This window comes from Hemitrygon akajei, chromosome 31, assembly GCF_048418815.1.
Source record: "Hemitrygon akajei chromosome 31, sHemAka1.3, whole genome shotgun sequence".
Taxonomy (NCBI): domain Eukaryota; kingdom Metazoa; phylum Chordata; class Chondrichthyes; order Myliobatiformes; family Dasyatidae; genus Hemitrygon; species Hemitrygon akajei.
In genome coordinates, this window is record NC_133154.1 from 1,841,227 (window position 1) to 1,860,101 (window position 18,875).

At 49.0% G+C, this 18,875-nt stretch overlaps 1 protein-coding gene across 1 annotated transcript; it reads right to left on the minus strand.

Annotated features, from left to right (window-relative positions):
* Positions 1-14,461: 14,461 nt before the first annotated feature.
* LOC140719022 (interferon-gamma-inducible GTPase 10-like) lies at positions 14,462-18,295 on the minus strand. The gene is made up of 2 exons (XM_073033358.1): positions 18,131-18,295; positions 14,462-16,113 (listed from the first exon to the last, which is right to left on the minus strand). Exon 2 carries the CDS (start codon positions 16,097-16,099, stop codon positions 14,924-14,926), a length of 1,176 nt encoding a protein of 391 aa, XP_072889459.1. The 5' UTR covers positions 16,100-16,113; positions 18,131-18,295; the 3' UTR covers positions 14,462-14,923.
* Positions 18,296-18,875: the final 580 nt, after the last annotated feature.

Genomic DNA, 18,875 nt, shown 5'->3' on the forward strand with positions numbered 1-18,875 from the left:
GTTGCAGGATATACGTCGGGGTATTCAAATATCTGTCTGTGTAAAAGTAATTCTGAACTTGCCATTTCATGGTATATACAATAAAGGGGATCCACAATAATATGAAATTAGCTGATAGAGTGAACAACAAAATCATCGATTTTTTCCTGTTCTCTATCTCTGGATCTTTCTTATTCTCACTGACGTTTCTGAGCCCCCGGCGGACTTTGTTTGCCGCGATAATATGACAGATTGTTAAAGCATTGAAAAGTAGAATCAATCCGATTGGCAATAAAGGAGTAATGATGCCATTAAACAGCTGGAAAGCCTTCCACACTGTTGAAGTGAAGTAATCCAATCCGGCAATACAGCGCCATGGAACGTTATCAATTACAACAAAAGGTTCCAGTGAAAAGTATAGTGGAACAGACCTTGCACAACTTCCAATAGCCACAATTGTAATCACCACAGTAGCTGTCCTCTCGGTGCAATATCGTTCCCGCAGCTTTTGACTACAAATTGCAACACAACGATCAAACGTAAAAACTACCGTAATCCAAACAGAACTGTCCATGGCTGCGATTCTGAAGACAAGTGTTAGAGCACAAATGGGAGTAAAGAGCAAAGGAGGGGCGTAGATATAAATATTATTGATCTGTTCGACTACAATACCAATGATGACACCCATTAAATCAGCCGTAGCCATTCCCAGCAGGTAACGGATGATGCATTTGGAGAGTCCGCATTTTCCACGACACAGAATCACAATCGCCATAAAATTAACTGCAGTGGTAGAGAAATGAGTTAGAGTTCAATCGCACAAAATCTGACCTGCTTTACTTGTCATGCATGCAAGGAAATTCACTGTACAGGATTAAATAGATCCTATTAGTCCTATTCTTTGCCGCCTTAGGCTGGTTTCGATTCGGTAGGTGGAAATGCAGCTTATCTGGGCTACTCCGCAGAACTCACGTTGGCGGTTTCGAGTGACAATTAAGACAACAGATTCCCGCAGTTTAGAGCGCGGATTCTGAAGTCCATGATATATTCACCCGTGGGCAGCTGATCGATGTAGTCACCTCGACTAGGACCATTGTTGTAGATGAGAGGGTGAAAGTGTTTGTTTTTCAGGGCATTATCTAACTTGAGTAGGAAAACCGCAGAGTTCAAATTAAAGGCGGAAAGAGGAGGCTAGGTTACCGTTTGCACATTACTGTTGCAACCGCAAAGACATTTAGAAGAATATATGGGAAAAAGTGTTATTTTGTTGCATTATAATGAAAAAGTCTGAACTGATTAACTGAAGTCTAGTAAGCAGGAATCTCACTGAAAAACCTGCGAGCTCGCCTCTGTACAGATTTAGCAGTCTATATTGATAAAGACTCAGACCAGGCTCAATATACACTGGTAATTGATTGCGGGATAGAGCGAGGTGATATAATGGAACAATATAAATATTACTACAATATTGCTACAATTGAGAAATGAGAGTCATGAACTAAAGGAGAGAGACACCCGATCGATTTAAGACCTGAAGCGGCGAAAAGGACTCATGAAACGGTACAGTATGGGTAACAGATTTTACGTCGACCATCAGCCAGTGCAGCAGGTGAAACACGATGTCAAAAGCTGAGACATAATCGCCAGCTCCAGTTACTTACTCGGGATACCGATGGCCGCCAGTACAGGATAGTAAATACCTGCTATGTAAAAAATTGCTGGATAGCCCATTTCTCGTGTGAAGCAGAGATTAGTATGAAACGTTTCAACTGCCAATATCAATTGCTGATTGACTTGAAATCTTTTATAGAAGAGAGCGAAGTGCGCTCTTCCAATTAGTCTAACCACCTCCCCCAGTGCTATCAGTGACAGCCCACTGAACAAACACGTCAGCTACAATATATACACGCGTTGCGTCGCTGGGCATTGAGAAATGCCCCTGGTGGAAATCACTGAACTATAATGATGATGGTAATAGTAATAAAATAATAATAAATAATAAAAATACACAGCAGTCAGATAAAACTTCTGAGGATCTATTTTTATCAACAAAGGCAGGATTCAGCACTCTCGGTGAACATCTGCAATTCTGATGAGAAGTACACACCAGTAAACCTAAATGACAGCACAACCCAGAAAATGAGGTAATTATCACTGTAGAGGAAAGGGTTAAACAATGGAAGAGCGTGGCCGTCCATAGAAGACATCCCAACGATCCGAGCAGACTAGATATCGACAGGCAAGCCTCGAACGCCCAGCTCAGAGTTGGAGTCCTCCTCCCTAAAACAGAAGATTCTTATTGGCAATACAGGAACAGGCAAAAATATTATCAAAAATACGTAATAAAGGACTAGCAAATCCAAGATGATTAATGCACAAAATGCCAGGAGACACCAGAAGCAATCCAACACATTACCGGATCCTGCAGCAATTGAACACAATGTGATTACTTACTCAGGCGCAATAAAGTGGCAAAGATCATTCACCAGAATCTCGCTTTGAAATACAAACTCACAAAAGACGCCGTACGTTCGAGATTCACCACCTTCTGGCTGAAGAAATTCCACATCATTTTTGTTCTAAGTGGAGTTGACTGTATTCAGACGCTGTGCTCTTTAGTGCTAGACTCTTCCAGTATAGGAAACACCCTCTCCAAATCCTCTCTCTGCGCCTTTCCATTTTCGATAGGTCTAGGTCGATCAAATGTAGCTCATACAAATGTAGCATGTTTACTCCCAGAGTCTTTCTCGTGAACCTCCTCTAGACCCCCTCTAATGCCAGCACATATCGTCTTTCATAAATTTCCGAAAACTTCTCACATTGTTCCAAGTGCGGTCCGACTAATGCTTTATAAAATCTGAGAATTACCTAGTTAAAAAAAATCTAGCATCGAAATGAATGCTAACATTGCATGTGCTTTTCTACCATTAAGGGAACAATGCACGAAGGCTCCCAAGTCCCTTTGCACCTCTGAGTTTTGACATTTCTCTCCCTTATTTCTTTTACTGAAGTGCACGACCATACAACTTCGCTAAACTATATTCCATCTACCAGCTCTTTGCCCATTCTCCCAATCTGGTCTAATTCCAATTCCTTTATAAGATACCCTGCTGCCACCACATTACCCGCCCCTCCACCTATATTCGTATCATCCGCAAATTTGGCCACAAAGCCATCAGGTTCATCATTTAAACCATTGGCATGTGATCTGAAAAGAAGCGTCCCAACACTGACCCCTGTGGAACACCGGTAGTCACTGGCAGCCAACCAGAAACGGCTCTTTTTATTCCCATTCTGTCTCCTGCCAGCCAGTCAAACTCTATCCATACTGGTTTATTTTCTGTATTACCATGTGCGCTTATCTTGTTAGGCAGCATTGTCAAAGACCTGCTGATAATCAAAGCATACAACATTCATTGCTTCTCCTTTGTCCATCCTGCTTGTTCTTTCCTCGAAGAATTCCAACAAGTTTGTCAGGCAAGATTTTCCTTAAGGAAACCCTGGAAATTTTGGCCAGTTTTATCATGTGCCTCCAACTACCCCGAAAGTTTATCTTTAATAATGGATTCCGAGAATTTTTCAATCAATGAAGTTAGGCTAAATGGCCTATAAATTCCGTTCTTCTAGAAACATAGAAACGTTGAAAACCTACAGCACAATACATGCCCTTCGGCCCACAAAGCTGTGCCGAACCATTACCTGATCACCGAACCTGAGTTTTGTCTCACTCACTTCGCTTAGCTCCACTTTATAGTTTTATTATAGAATACTAAGTAAAAAAGGTGAAAACCGGAAATAAGCTTGAAATTACCAGAGCCCATCGACGGAGTGAACTGAGTCAGAGTGGGACGGCTTTGGCTCAACAGGCTTCGGCGTGAACAGGCAGAGGCGAGGGTAGGTTCTGGTAAGTTGTTGTTGTTTTTTCCCCTCATTCGATTTCTTTTTTAACTAGTAAGTTCAGAGAGAATGCCAGGCAGGATGTTGGAATGCTCCTCTTGCAGGATGTGGGTAGTCAGGGAGACCTCCGGTGTCTCGGACAACAACACCTGCAAGAAGTTCATCCAGCTGCAGATCCTAACAGACCGCGTTAGGGAACTGGAGCAGGAGCTGGATGACCTCCGGATCATTCGGGAGAATGAGGAGTTTATAGATAGTAGTTTCAGGGAGGTAGTTACTCCAAAGGAGCAGCGCACAGGTAACTGGGTTACCGTCAGGCGAGGGAAGGGGAAAGGGCAGGCAGAGCAGGGTTCCCCTGTAGCCATTCCCCTCAACAATAAGTATACCGGTTTGGATACTGTTGACGGGGATGACCTACCTGGGACAAGTTGAGGCAGCCGGATCTCTGGCACGGAGTCTGGTTCTTCAATGCAGACTGGAGGGTGGAAGAAGAGGAGAGCGGTAGTGATAGGGGACTCGATAGTTAGAGGTACAGACAGGAGGTTCTGTGGTCGTGACAGAGACTCCCGGATGGTTTGTTGCCTCCCGGGTGCCAGTGTCAGGGATGTCTCTGATCGTGTGCACAGCATTCTGAAATGGGAGGGTGAGCACATCGGTACCAATGACGTAGGAAGAAAGAGTGAGGAGGTCCTGAAGATTGAGTATAGAGAGCTTGGTAGGAAGTTAAAAAGCAGGACTTCGAGGGTGGTAATCTCAGGACTGCTACCTGTGCCACGTACCAGTGAGGGTAAGAGTAGGATGCTCTGGAGGATGAACACGTGGCTGTGGACCTGGTGTAGGGGGCAGGGGTTCAGATTTCAGGATCATTGGGACCTCTTCTAGGGCAGGTGGAACCTTTACAAGAGAGATGGGTTAAACCTGAATAACAGGGGGACAAATATCCTTGCAGGGAGATTTGTTAGTGCTTTTTTTTTGGGGGGGGGCGGTTTAACTAGTTTTGCAGGGGGATGGAAACCAGAGTACCAGAGTAGATAGTGGAGCGGGGGTGAAAATGAATGATGTTAAAAGTTCATGCAAAGTCACAAATAGAAGGGTTGTGTGTGGCGGTAATAATCTTCTGAGGTGTGTCTATTTCAATGCGAAGAGTATTGTGGGGAAGGCAGACGTACTGAGGGCGTGGGTTGATACTTGGAATTACCACATTAAAGCCATTAGTGAAACTTACCTACAGGAGGGGCAGGACTGGCAGCTTAATGTTCCAGGGTTGCGATGTTTCAGACGTGATAGAGGCAGAGGGATGAAGGATGGGGGGTGGGGGGGTGGCATTGCTGGTCAGGGAAAATATTACAGCAGTGCTCAAGCAGGACAGGTTAGGGGGCTTGTCTACCGATGCCATATGGGTAGAGCTGAGAAAGAAGAAAGGTATGGCCGATTAATGAGGTTGTATTAAAGACCACCCAATAGTCAGCGAGAATTGGAGGAGCAAATCTGCAGAGAGATAGCAGAAAACGCAGGAAACATAAAGTTGTTTTAGTAGGGGATTTTAATTTTCCACATATTGATTGGGACTCCCATACCGTTAAAGGTCTAGACGGGTTAGAGTTTGTAAAATGTGTTCGGGAAAGTTTTCTAAATCAATATATAGAGGTACCAACTGGAGAGGATACAATATTAGATCTCCGATTAGGAAATGAGTAAGGACAGGTGATGGAAGTGTGTTTAGGGAAACACTTTGGTTCCAGTGATCATAACACCATTAGTTTCAACTTGATCATGGATAAAGATAGATCTGGTCCTCGGGTTGGCCTCGGAAAAAGGCCAAATTTGAAGAAACGAGAAAGAATCTAAAAAGCATGGATTGGGACAGGTTGTTCTCTGGCCAGGATGTTGTTGGTAAGTGGGAGGCTTTCAAAGGAGAAATTTTGAGAGTGCAGAGTTTGTATGTTCCTGTCAGGGTTAAAGGCAAAGTGAATGAGAATAAGGAACCTTGGTTTTGGAGGGATATTGGAAATCTGATAAAGAAGAAGAGAGAGATGTGTGACAGGTATAGGCAACAAGGAGTAAATAAAGTGCTTGAGGAGTATAAAAAGTGTAAGAAAATACTTAAGAACGAAATCAGTAGGGCTAAAGGAAAACACGAGGTTGATTTGGCAGTCAAGGTGAAGGATAATCCAAAGGGCTTCTACAGGTATATTAAGAGCAAAAGGATAGTAAGGGATAAAATTGGTCCTCTTGAAGATCAGAGTGGTCGGCTACGTATGAAACCAAAAGAATTGGAGGAGATCTTAAATGTGTTTTTTGCATCTGTATTTACTAAGGAAACTGGCATGGGGTCTATGGAAATAAGGCAAACAAGTAGTGAGGTCATGGAACCTATACAGATTGAAGAGGAGGTGGTGCTTGCTGTCTTGAGGCAAATCAGAGTAGATCAATCCCCAGGACCTGACAGGGTATTCCTTAGGACCTTGGAGGAGACTAGAGTTGAAATTGCAGGGGCATTGGCAGATATATTTTAAATGTCGGTATCTATGGGTGAGGTGCCGGAGGATTGGAGGATAGCTCATGTTGTTCTGTTGTTTAAAAAAGGCTCTAAAAGTAATCCGGGAAATTATAGGCCAGTAGGTTTGACGTCAGATGTAGGTAAATTATTGGAAGGAGTACTAAGAGGTAGGATCTACAAGTATTTGAATAGACAGGGACTTATTAGGGAGAGCACATGGCTTTGTGCGTGGTAGGTCATGTTTAACCAATCGATTAGAGTTTTTCGAGGAGATTGCCAGGAAAGTGGATGAAGGGAAGGCAGTGGATGTTGTCAACATGGACTTCAGTAAGGCCTTTGACAAGGTCCCGCATGGGAGGTTAGTTGGGAAGATTCGGTCGCTAGGTATACATGAGAGGAAGTGAATTGGATTGGACATTGACTCAATGGGAGAAGTCAGAGAGTGGTAGTGGAGGATTGCTTCTCTGAGTAGAGGCCTATGACTAGTGGTGTGCCACAGGGTCCATTGTTATTTGTCTATATCTATAGACAATATAGATATGTCCATATATCTATAGACATTGATATCTATATCAATGATCTGGACGATAACGTGGTAAATTGGATCAGTGAATTTGCTGATGGTACAAAGATTGGAAGTGTAATGGACAATGAGGAAGGTTTTCAAAGCTTGCAGAGAGATTTAGACCAGCTGGGAAAATGGGCTGAAAAATGGCAGATGGAGATTCATACAGACAAGTGTGAGGTATTTCACTTTGGAAGGACAAACCAAGGTAGAACATACGAGGTAAATGGTAGGGCACTGAGGAGTGCAGTAGAACAGTGGGATCTGGGAATACAGATAAATAATTCTCTATAAGTGGCGTCACGGGTAGATAGGGTAGTAAAGAGAGCTTTTGGCACATTGGCCTTTATAAATCAAAGTATTGAGTATAAGAGTTGGAATGTTTTGGTGAGGTTGTATAAGACATTGGTGAGGCCGAATTTGGAGTATTGTGTGCAGTTTTGGTCACCTAATTACAGGAAGGATATTAATAAGGTTGAAAGAGTGCAGAGAAGGTTTACAAGGATGTTGCCAGGACTTAAGAAACTGAGTTACAGAGAAAGGTTGAATTTATTCTCTGGAGCGTAGAAAAATGAGGGGCGATTTGATACAGGTGTATAAAATTATGATTGGTATAAATAGAGTGAATGCAAGCAGGCTTTTTCCACTGAGGCTCGGGGAGAAAAAATCCAGAGGACATGGATTAAGGGTGAAAAGGGAAAAGTTAAGGGAACATTCGGGGGAGCTTCTTCACACAGAGAGTAATGGGAGTGTGAAATGAGCTGCCAGTTGAAGTGGTGAATGCAGGCTCACTTTTAACATTTAACAAAAACTTGAACAGGTACATGGATGAGAGGTGTATGGAGGGATATGGTCCAGGTGCAGGTCAGTGGGGCTAGGCAGAAAAATGGTTCGGCACAGCCAAGAGGGGCCAAAAGGCCTGTTTCTGTGCTGTAATGTTCCATGGTTTAAGTTGGTGTGCTGTTGTTATTCCTGGGTATCAGTACACAGTTCGAAATGAAGCTGGAATCCATCAATAGTTGCAATATTGTGTTCGTTTATGTTTACTTAACCTTCGCAAAACGTGAAAGACTTAAGCAAAATAGCAATAGCTGGAATGTTTGCACGGGCTGGCATGAAGTTAAGCTGCAGAAGGACGGCATTTTTAGACAATAGACTATAACTTCGAGAGAAGGCGTGCGGCTGGGAGGAGTAAACGTTGCTATTGATGGTGCAATGCCCTTGTTTATGGCCGTTTTCATGAAACCGGTTTACACTTAAATCTAGAGTTGTGCGTATAAACCGTTTTCATGGAAATGCGGATATATACTGATTTTCGGGGAAGATTTAGGTGAATGGGATATTTTTGAACAAAATAAATGGATTTACCACGCAGTTGTTTGTTAGACTTTGCTCAACAAAATCACGGAATTATTGGAGCCTAAACAATGCCATTGCGTCATCAGGAATTTCCCGACACGTCTAGGCGGTGCGCATCGACCTACAATCATCGTTTTATACAAGTTTTATACAATTCATCTTAAGAATTTTTTAAATATAAAATGCGTGCATCCATTATATTTCCTTCACGATGTCCATGCCATCATTACTTGTCCGTTATATGCTCTGTTTATTTCTCTTCCGGTTATTATTACACAAATGTTTTGCTCAGGTTTGTGAGTATGTGTTTGTGACCAGGTACAGAGCAGGATTCAGAGCCGGCGGACCAGGCACAGAGCAGGATTCAGAGCCGGCGGACCAGGCACAGAGCAGGATTCAGAGCCGGCGGACCAGGCACAGAGCAGGATTCAGAGCCGGCGGACCAGGCACAGAGCAGGATTCAGAGCCGGCGGACCAGGCACAGAGCAGGATTCAGAGCCGGCGGACCAGGCATTGAGCAGGATTCAGAGCCGGCGGACCAGGCACGGAGCAGGATTCAGAGCCGGCGGAGCAGGATTCAGAGCCGGCGGACCAGGGACGGAGCAGGATTCAGAGCCGGCGGACCAGGCACAGAGCAGGATTCAGAGCCGGCGGACCAGGCACTGAGCAGGATTCATAGCCGGCGGACCAGGCACAGAGCAGGATTCATAGCCGGCGGACCAGGCACAGAGCAGGATTCAGAGCCGGCGGACCAGGCACAGAGCAGGATTCAGAGCCGGCGGACCAGGCACAGAGCAGGATTCAGAGCCGGCGGACCAGGCATTGAGCAGGATTCAGAGCCGGCGGACCAGGCACGGAGCAGGATTCAGAGCCGGCGGACCAGGCACAGAGCACGGTTCAGAGCCGGCGGAGCAGGATTCAGAGCCGGCGGACCAGGGACGGAGCAGGATTCAGAGCCGGCGGACCAGGCACAGAACAGGATTCAGAGCCGGCGGACCAGGCACAGAGCAGGATTCAGAGCCGGCGGACCAGGCACTGAGCAGGATTCAGAGCCGGCGGACCAGGCACGGAGCAGGATTCAGAGCCGGTGGACCAGGGACGGAACAGGATTCAGAGCCGGCGGAGCAGGATTCAGAGCCGGCGGACCAGGGACGGAGCAGGATTCAGAGCCGGCGGACCAGGGACGGAGCAGGATTCAGAGCTGGCGGACCAGGCACTGAGCAGGATTCAGAGCCGGCGGACCAGGCACTGAGCAGGATTCAGAACCGGCGGACCAGGCACAAAGCAGGATTCAGAGCCGGTGGACCAGGGACAGAGCAGGATTCAGAGCCGGCGGACCAGGTACAGAGCAGGATTCAGAGCCGGCGGACCAGGGACGGAGCAGGATTCAGAGCCGGCGGACCAGGCACTGAGCAGGATTCAGAGCCGGCGGACCAGGGACGGAGCAGGATTCAGAGCCGGCGGACCGGGTACAGAGCAGGATTCAGAGCCGGCGGACCAGGGACGGAGCAGGATTCAGAGCAGGCGGACCAGGCACAGATCAGGATTCAGAGCCGGCGGACCAGGTACAGAGCAGGATTCAGAGGCGGCGGACCAGGTACAGAGCAGGATTCAGAGCCGGCGGACCAGGCACAGAGCAGGATTCAGAGCCAGCGGACCAGGCACAGAGCAGGATTCAGAGGCGGCGGACCAGGCACAGAGCAGGATTCAGAGCCGGCGGACCAGGTACAGATCAGGATTCAGAGCCGGCGGACCAGGCACAGAGCAGGATTCAGAGCCGGCGGACCGGGTACAGAGCAGGATTCAGAGCCGGCGGACCAGGCACAGAGCAGGATTCAGAGCCGGCGGACCAGGCACAGAGCAGGATTCAGAGCCGGCGGACGAGGTACAGAGCAGGATTCAGAGCCGGCGGACCAGGGACGGAGCAGGATTCAGAGCCGGCGGACCAGGGACAGAGCAGGATTCAGAGGCGGCGGACCAGGCACAGATCAGGATTCAGAGCCGGCGGACCAGGGACAGAGCAGGATTCAGAGCCGGCGGACCAGGCACAGAGCAGGATTCAGAGCCGGCGGACCAGGCACAGAGCAGCATTCAGAGCCGGCGGACGAGGTACAGAGCAGGATTCAGAGCCGGCGGACCAGGGACGGAGCAGGATTCAGAGCCGGCGGACCAGGGACGGAGCAGGATTCAGAGCCGGCGGACCAGGCACAGATCAGGATTCAGAGCCGGCGGAGCAGGATTCAGAGCCGTCGGACCAGGGACGGAGCAGGATTCAGAGCCGGCGTACCAGGTACAGAGCAGGATTCAGAGCCGGCGGACCAGGGACGGAACAGGATTCAGAGCCGGTGGACTAGGGACGGAGCAGGATTCAGAGCCGGCGGACTAGGGACGGAGCAGGATTCAGAGCCGGCGGACCAGGCACAGAGCAGGATTCAGAGCCGGCAGACCAGGCACTGAGCAGGATTCAGAGCCGGCGGACCAGGCACTGAGCAGGATTCAGAGCCGTCGGACCAGGGACGGAGCAGGATTCAGAGCCGGTGGACCAGGCACAGAGCAGGATTCAGAGCCGGCGGACCAGGCACTGAGCAGGATTCAGAGCCGGCGGACCAGGCACGGAGCAGGATTCAGAGCCGGCGGACCAGGCACAGAGCAGGATTCAGAGCCGGCGGACCGGGTACAGAGCAGGATTCAGAGCCGGCGGACCAGGCACAGAGCAGGATTCAGAGCCGGTGGACCAGGCACAGAGCAGGATTCAGAGCCGGCGGACCAGGCACTGAGCAGGATTCAGAGCCGGCGGACCAGGCACGGAGCAGGATTCAGAGCCGGCGGACCAGGCACAGAGCAGGATTCAGAGCCGGCGGACCAGGCACAGAGCACGGTTCAGAGCCGGCGGAGCAGGATTCAGAGCCGGCGGACCAGGGACTGAGCAGGATTCAGAGCCGGCGGACCAGGCACAGAGCAGGATTCAGAGCCGGCGGACCAGGCACAGAGCAGGATTCAGAGCAGGCGGACCAGGCACTGAGCAGGATTCAGAGCCGGCGGACCAGGCACGGAGCAGGATTCAGAGCCGGTGGACCAGGGACGGAACAGGATTCAGAGCCGGCGAAGCAGGATTCAGAGCCGGCGGACCAGGGACGGAGCAGGATTCAGAGCCGGCGGACCAGGGACGGAGCAGGATTCAGAGCTGGCGGACCAGGCACTGAGCAGGATTCAGAGCCGGCGGACCAGGCACTGAGCAGGATTCTGAACCGGCGGACCAGGCACAGAGCAGGATTCAGAGCCGGTGGACCAGGGACAGAGCAGGATCTCAGAGCCGGCGGACCAGGTACAGAGCAGGATTCAGTGCCGGCGGACCAGGGACGGAGCAGGATTCAGAGCCGGCGGACCAGGCACTGAGCAGGATTCAGAGCCGGCGGACCAGGTACAGAGCAGGATTCAGAGCCGGCGGACCAGGGGCGGAGCAGGATTCAGAGCCGGCGGACCGGGTACAGAGCAGGATTCAGAGCCGGCGGACCAGGGACGGAGCAGGATTCAGAGCAGGCGGACCAGGCACAGATCAGGATTCAGAGCCGGCGGACCAGGTACAGAGCAGGATTCAGAGGCGGCGGACCAGGTACAGAGCAGGATTCAGAGCCGGCGGACCAGGCACTGAGCAGGATTCTGAACCGGCGGACCAGGCACAGAGCAGGATTCAGAGCCGGTGGACCAGGGACAGAGCAGGATTCAGAGCCGGCGGACCAGGTACAGAGCAGGATTCAGAGCCGGCGGACCAGGGACGGAGCAGGATTCAGAGCCGGCGGACCAGGCACTGAGCAGGATTCAGAGCCGGCGGACCAGGTACAGAGCAGGATTCAGAGCCGGCGGACCAGGGGCGGAGCAGGATTCAGAGCCGGCGGACCGGGTACAGAGCAGGATTCAGAGCCGGCGGACCAGGGACGGAGCAGGATTCAGAGCAGGCGGACCAGGCACAGATCAGGATTCAGAGCCGGCGGACCAGGTACAGAGCAGGATTCAGAGGCGGCGGACCAGGTACAGAGCAGGATTCAGAGCCGGCGGACCAGGCACAGAGCAGGATTCAGAGCCGGCGGACCAGGCACAGAGCAGGATTCAGAGGCGGCGGACCAGGCACAGAGCAGGATTCAGAGCCGGCGGACCAGGTACAGATCAGGATTCAGAGCCGGCGGACCAGGCACAGAGCAGGATTCAGAGCTGGCGGACCAGGCACAGAGCAGGATTCAGAGCCGGCGGACCAGGCACAGAGCAGGATTCAGAGCCGGCGGAGCGGGTACAGAGCAGGATTCAGAGCCGGCGGACCAGGCACAGAGCAGGATTCAGAGCCGGCGGACCAGGGACGGAGCAGGATTCAGAGCCGGCGGACCAGGGACAGAGCAGGATTCAGAGGCGGCGGACCAGGCACAGATCAGGATTCAGAGCCGGCGGACCAGGGACAGAGCAGGATTCAGAGCCGGCGGACCAGGCACAGAGCAGGATTCAGAGCCGGCGGACCAGGCACAGAGCAGCATTCAGAGCCGGCGGACGAGGTACAGAGCAGGATTCAGAGCCGGCGGACCAGGGACGGAGCAGGATTCAGAGCCGGCGGACCAGGGACAGAGCAGGATTCAGAGCCGGCGGACCAGGGATGGAGCAGGATTCAGAGCCGGCGGACCAGGCACAGATCAGGATTCAGAGCCGGCTGAGCTGGATTCAGAGCCGTCGGACCAGGGACGGAGCAGGATTCAGAGCCGGCGTACCAGGTACAGAGCAGGATTCAGAGCCGGCGGACCAGGGACGGAGCAGGATTCAGAGCCGGTGGACTAGGGACGGAGCAGGATTCAGAGCCGGCGGACAATGCACAGAGCAGTATTCAGAGCCGGCGGACCAGGCACTGAGCAGGATTCAGAGCCGGCGGACCAGGCACTGAGCAGGATTCAGAGCCGGCGGACCAGGCACTGAGCAGGATTCAGAGCCGGCGGACCAGGGACGGAGCAGGATTCAGAGCCGGTGGACTAGGGACGGAGCAGGATTTAGAGCCGGCGGACAATGCACAGAGCAGGATTCAGAGCCGGCGGACCAGGCACTGAGCAGGATTCAGAGCCGGCGGACCAGGCACTGAGCAGGATTCAGAGCCGGCGGACCAGGCACTGAGCAGGATTCAGAGCCGACGGGCCAGGCACTGAGCAGGATTCAGAGCCGGCGGACCAGGTACTGAGCAGGATTCAGAGCCGGCGGACCAGGTACTGAGCGTGTTAAACTGGCTTCGGAGCAGGACAACCCCCCAGCTAGGCTCAGTTCCCGAGCCCCTTATAAACACCTGCTCCCTAATAGGCAACAGGTGCACCTCCTTAAGCCAAGATGATCCAATGGCTCCGGGTGACAGGAGGACTAGCTGCAAGGCCCAGATCCGGAGGCCACGGACCGGAGCAAGACCCGGAAGGCGGGCTCCAGACCGGACCCCGACAGTATGTACGTGTGAGTATACATGAGCGTGTGTGTATCTGTGTGTCTGTGTGTGTGCGTGAATGTGTGAGTGCGTATGTGTGTGTGAGAGAGAGAGAAATAGTGTGTGTCAGTATGTATGAGTGTGTTTGTGTGTGTGTGAGAGAGAATATATATTCATGAGTGTGTCTGTGTGTGAGAGAGTGTGTATGAGTGAATGTGTGTGTGAGAGAGTGTGTGCGCGTGTGTGTGATTGGATGAGCGTGTGCGTGTCGTGTGTGTGAGAGAGTATGTTTGTGAGTGGGCATGTGTGTACGCGTATGCGTGTGTCTGTGTGAGTATGTATGTGTGTGTGCGTGTTTGTGTGTGTGACTCTGTGCATGTGTGTGCATCTGTCTGTGTGCATGTTTCTCTATGTATTTGCCTATGTGAGAGTTTGTGTGCACGCTGGATGTGTTCTAAGAATAGTTGGACATTCGTGCATATTTATGTGAGTATGTCCCATGATGAAGGGTCTCGGCCCGAAACGTAGAATGCTTGCTCCCCTTTAATGTGTTATCTGACCCGCTGATTTCCAGCATTTGTGTATGTTTGTCAAGATTTCCAGCATGAGCAGGTACATCCTGTTTATGTGCGTGTGTATGTGTGGCTCTACATAGCGTTACCTTTTACTTGTCTGTGTGGATAGCAAGACATACATTGTGAATATCAAAGAGACAATAATCAAAGATTCAAAGTACATTTATTATCGAAGTATGCATGCAGTATACAGCCCTGAGATTGGTCTTTCCACAGACAGTCAGGTAACAAAGAAGAGCCATGGAACCCGTTCAAAGAAAAAAACCTTCTAAACCTTTCCCCCATGCGCAAAAAACCCCAAATCGCCCAAGTGGCAGCACAAAAGAAAATCGAACGAAACACGGGATAGAAAACAGAAAATCAAACGGCGTATTTCAGTTCAGCTCGGAGTTCATTGTCTGCAGTCTGGCTCGATTCATAACCAGCCAATTCAAAACACCGTCCAAATTAGCAAGAAAAATAGCAGTGACTAGAAACCAGAACACAAAGTAAACATGAATTATCTACACATAATAATCGAATTAACATCATAATCTGAATTAGACATTGAGTGTGCAGATTCCCACCGTTTGTATAACTGTCTGCTGGATGTGTCTTCGCTGTTCTCACTAGTCTAACATTAAAGCCTTCCTAATTATTCTCTTGCTGTCCTCCGCGAGATCCCGTACAGTTTTCTCCAATAAAACGTTGATCGATTTGTAAGAGCGCTTGGCTAATATGGCCTGGCCTATCAGAGGTACAAATTCCAGAATGGTTGCCTCCACTATCTCCTCACCAGCCATCTGCAGGAGCTCCTCTGAGATTCTGCTGAATGTAATTTCTTGCGCAAATGTCGACTTCAGTTCTGCCTTCAGATCCTTGACCAGCTGCCCAACCTCTGACGCCAGCTTTTCGAGAATACTGTGATCTAAACCAAAGGAGGAACGGTAAGAGAAAATGTTATAATATAACAAGGAAATGTCACAAACGAAAGAAGATCCTGGAATTGCCATGACCCGAGCTGAAGCCGCCGCAGCAGCAATTTTCCAAGTTTCAGCTAACAAGTCATCTTTCTTCTTATCGATTAGTGATGATATTTGCCGGCACAGAACGCGCGAACGGATATCCTTCTTCAAGGCGGACAATTCTTCTTTTAGTGTCCGCTGAAGTTCTTGGAAGTCAAACTTGTCTCGGTGCAAGCTGGAGATCAGAAATATTTGTGTAGATTCCAAGCGCTCCTTCTTCGAGCGCTCAGCCAAAGTATTTCTGAGATGTTCCAGAGCTTTCGTCTCATCATACTGGCTTTCTTCTCGTTGTTTTACGGACTCCAGGTAAATATCTAATTTATTTCGCACAAAATAGCATTTCTTCTTCTTATCCTTCTCCCGAATTTGTTTGATCAGTTGCCATGCGGTTTCCTCAGACTCAACACCGCTGAGAACAATGAAGAAATGATACTTGTCAAATGTTAGGCTGTTGAAATAGGCATCGGCTTCAAATTTCGTCGGCGTCTGTATCCCAGGGAAGTCCCAGATGCTGACTGTATCATCGCTGGAGAACTGGTATTTCACTGGCCACTTTTGTGCTTCCTTACCAGCCGTTAATGCCGGACCCCCCTCGATTCCTGACGCGTCCAAAAGACTAGCGAAAGATGATTTCCCACCGCCGGATTCTCCAATCACAGCAATGTTCAGCGTTGTACTCTCCACATTTTTGAGATCTGCTTTCGCCCGTTGAATGACCGCAACCAACCCGCCCTTTACGAACAGAGATTGCAATTCCCTTTCGTTGGAAGCAGCAGCCATTCTGGGATTTCTAACTGGAGAAAGAATAGGAAGACACGTATGTTCAACTCTGAATTGGCACTGTCTTATCCTACTCAACTACTGGTTGTTACGATGCATTAAACAGTCATTGTTACGATGCATTAAACAGACTGTTTAAACATTAAACAGCTTGTCGCCATCCACTGTATTTCATTATCCCACGCTCCGAAAGAAAAAAGTGCTTGGATACACATTGGGTTTCATTCAGGTGCTGGCATTACGGTACTTTACAGACAGCGCAAAACCCCAGCTATGCCCGCTGGCAAAACATCCCCTTAACGCACCGAAAGTAATTACAGTGTGTTATGCAGAGTCTCCTGTCGTTCTCTATTTTATACAAGGCATATCTGTGACAGAGACTTACCGTAACTATTTGTTCCCACTTCGCAGCAAATTATCACTGTTGAACACCGCTCTAGACAGCGCACACTGATAAGCAGGCATAAAGCGCATGTTAGCGTTCAGTACAGGAAAGCCTCGCTATGGACTGACAGCTGCCAGCCGGACCGTGTCCTCCGACAACACAGGCGGATACTACCCCTGACCTGCATTATTACAAAATGTGTACCCTGAAGTTACTTACCTTAAATATTAAAAATTAAAATGTAAAATTTATGTACAGCGCCAATTGTAAGTGTTCTTCAAAAGCCGAGCTGAATCAGAGATCTTTCCCCTTGCGTGGTCCAAACAAACCAGCAAATGCTTAAAACCGGACGGCATGCAGTTAAGGTGAGAGGAGCCATTTCAAAGGCAACGTGAGGGGCAAACCTTGTACATAGAGACTGGCGGGTGCTTGGAATGCGCTGCCTGGGGCGGTAGAGGCAGATACATTAGAGAATTTTAAGAGACGTTTAGATAGGCCCACGAAAGTGAAGGAAATTGAAAAATAATGACATTGTATTGGCAGAGGCATTTTTTGGTTGGCCATTTGATGACTACTTTAATTGGTTTGGCATAATATTGTGCGCCGAAGGGCCTGCGCCCGTGTTGTACTCTTCCATGTTGGATGTTCCAACACAAGACCACCTCAGTTGCCAATGAGCACACGATCATGCTTTCTTTAACTGCACCTGCCTTATGCGAACATTTTACACAACTTGTATGCCTTTTGTCACGAAAGAGAGGCGGTACGAATTGATAGAATTATCCTTGAAAATAATGCTTGTGTTATTATTAGAATATTCCTAAGAGGAAGGTTATGAGGGGAATGCAGTTCACTTGGCAATACAGCTTTTAGAAAAGTGCTTACAGAAACAGCGCGAATGTCAGAGAACGTCAAGCAGCGACCATTGAAACATTGGAGTCGGACAGACCGTCCTTATGGTTGAGAATGCTATGGGTGACAGTGGACATTTCTATGATGAACTGGAGGTTTGGACAACTGCTGATTTGACAACGTCCCGTTGAAGTTAAGCGCTAATATCAGATGCGCCACAGTTCAATTTCAGCATAAGCAAGTTTGTAGGTCCCTTTCATGTGCGCACTGGTCTTCTTCGAGTGCCTCGTTTTCCTCCCATAGTCCAAGAACATATCGGTTAGTAGGTTAATTGGCTATTATAAGTTGTCCTGTGACCATGCTAGGGTTAAAATGTGGGTTGCTGAGCGGCGCGGCTCGTTAGGCAAGGAAAGCCTATTCGGTGCCGTATGTTTAAAGAAAAATGAAATTAAAATAAAATAAATAAATGTGTTAGGTTATCAGGCAGCGCCGAACTTTGATATGCCGAGTATAACCAAAGGGCAGCCGGCTGGACCATGTCCTTCTGCAGCACACGATGTTGTGTCTGCCCTGCATGTGGATCCTGCAATTACCTGTCTCAGACTGAGACTGATTCAGACAGGTAACCCTGAACTTCACGCAGGACTTGGCCACATGGCTTCCTCGTGTGAGGAAATATCTGAAGGAGTGGGCATGAACGCGTAAAGCGGCGAAAGTTATTGGCTGTAAAGACATCCAAAGTTCATAAAGAAATACAAAAGGGACCTAATTTTAAATTGAGGAATATTTCTTACCATTCAGTGACACGAAGCCTTGCCTGCTCTTGGAATTGTTTAATGCTTTGCAGAGATGGAAGCACTGCGAAAATCAGTTGTTTTTTGATCTTCGTTTCAATCCCTGTGAAACAGCAAATGAATGAGACGACTGCAACTCCGCTTTCACATTATAAGTGCGTACACCTTCTTTATATTGAACTTGCAGGAGTGAATAATGGACTGTCCTAGTTAATAATTAGCTACATACATGGATGTTATCAATATTGCCAAACAAACATTTAAACTATAATAATCCCGTTGGACCTTGATTTACACCTAATGCATAAGCAGATATACCGGACTGTCGTGCGTGCCCGAGAATAAGAAGGAAAAAAAAGAATGCATTATATTCCTTATAAAATCAGATGCCGCGTTTACACAGTCATGTCCTGTGTAACCACACATCTACCGTTCATTGCCCTATCTGACAGTGCACAAGAGGCAGCTCAATTCATTCTTCATGAACTCCCGTAAAGGGAGCAAGATATACTACATAGCACACTCCTTTTGTGATATAGTTTAACACTGTTTTCGGCAAATGTTGCACGGAAACGTTACCGGCATCAGGGACAGCAACAGGATTGGTCATACGCCACTGCATTACCCTGAGAACTCCAGCCCCTTCCAAAGCGCGCTACTACGGCACAGTTTTCAATCCACACAAAATATATTGACAATTCACAATCTTTCAGCAGCACCTCCATTGTAAGAATGTCATTGGCAG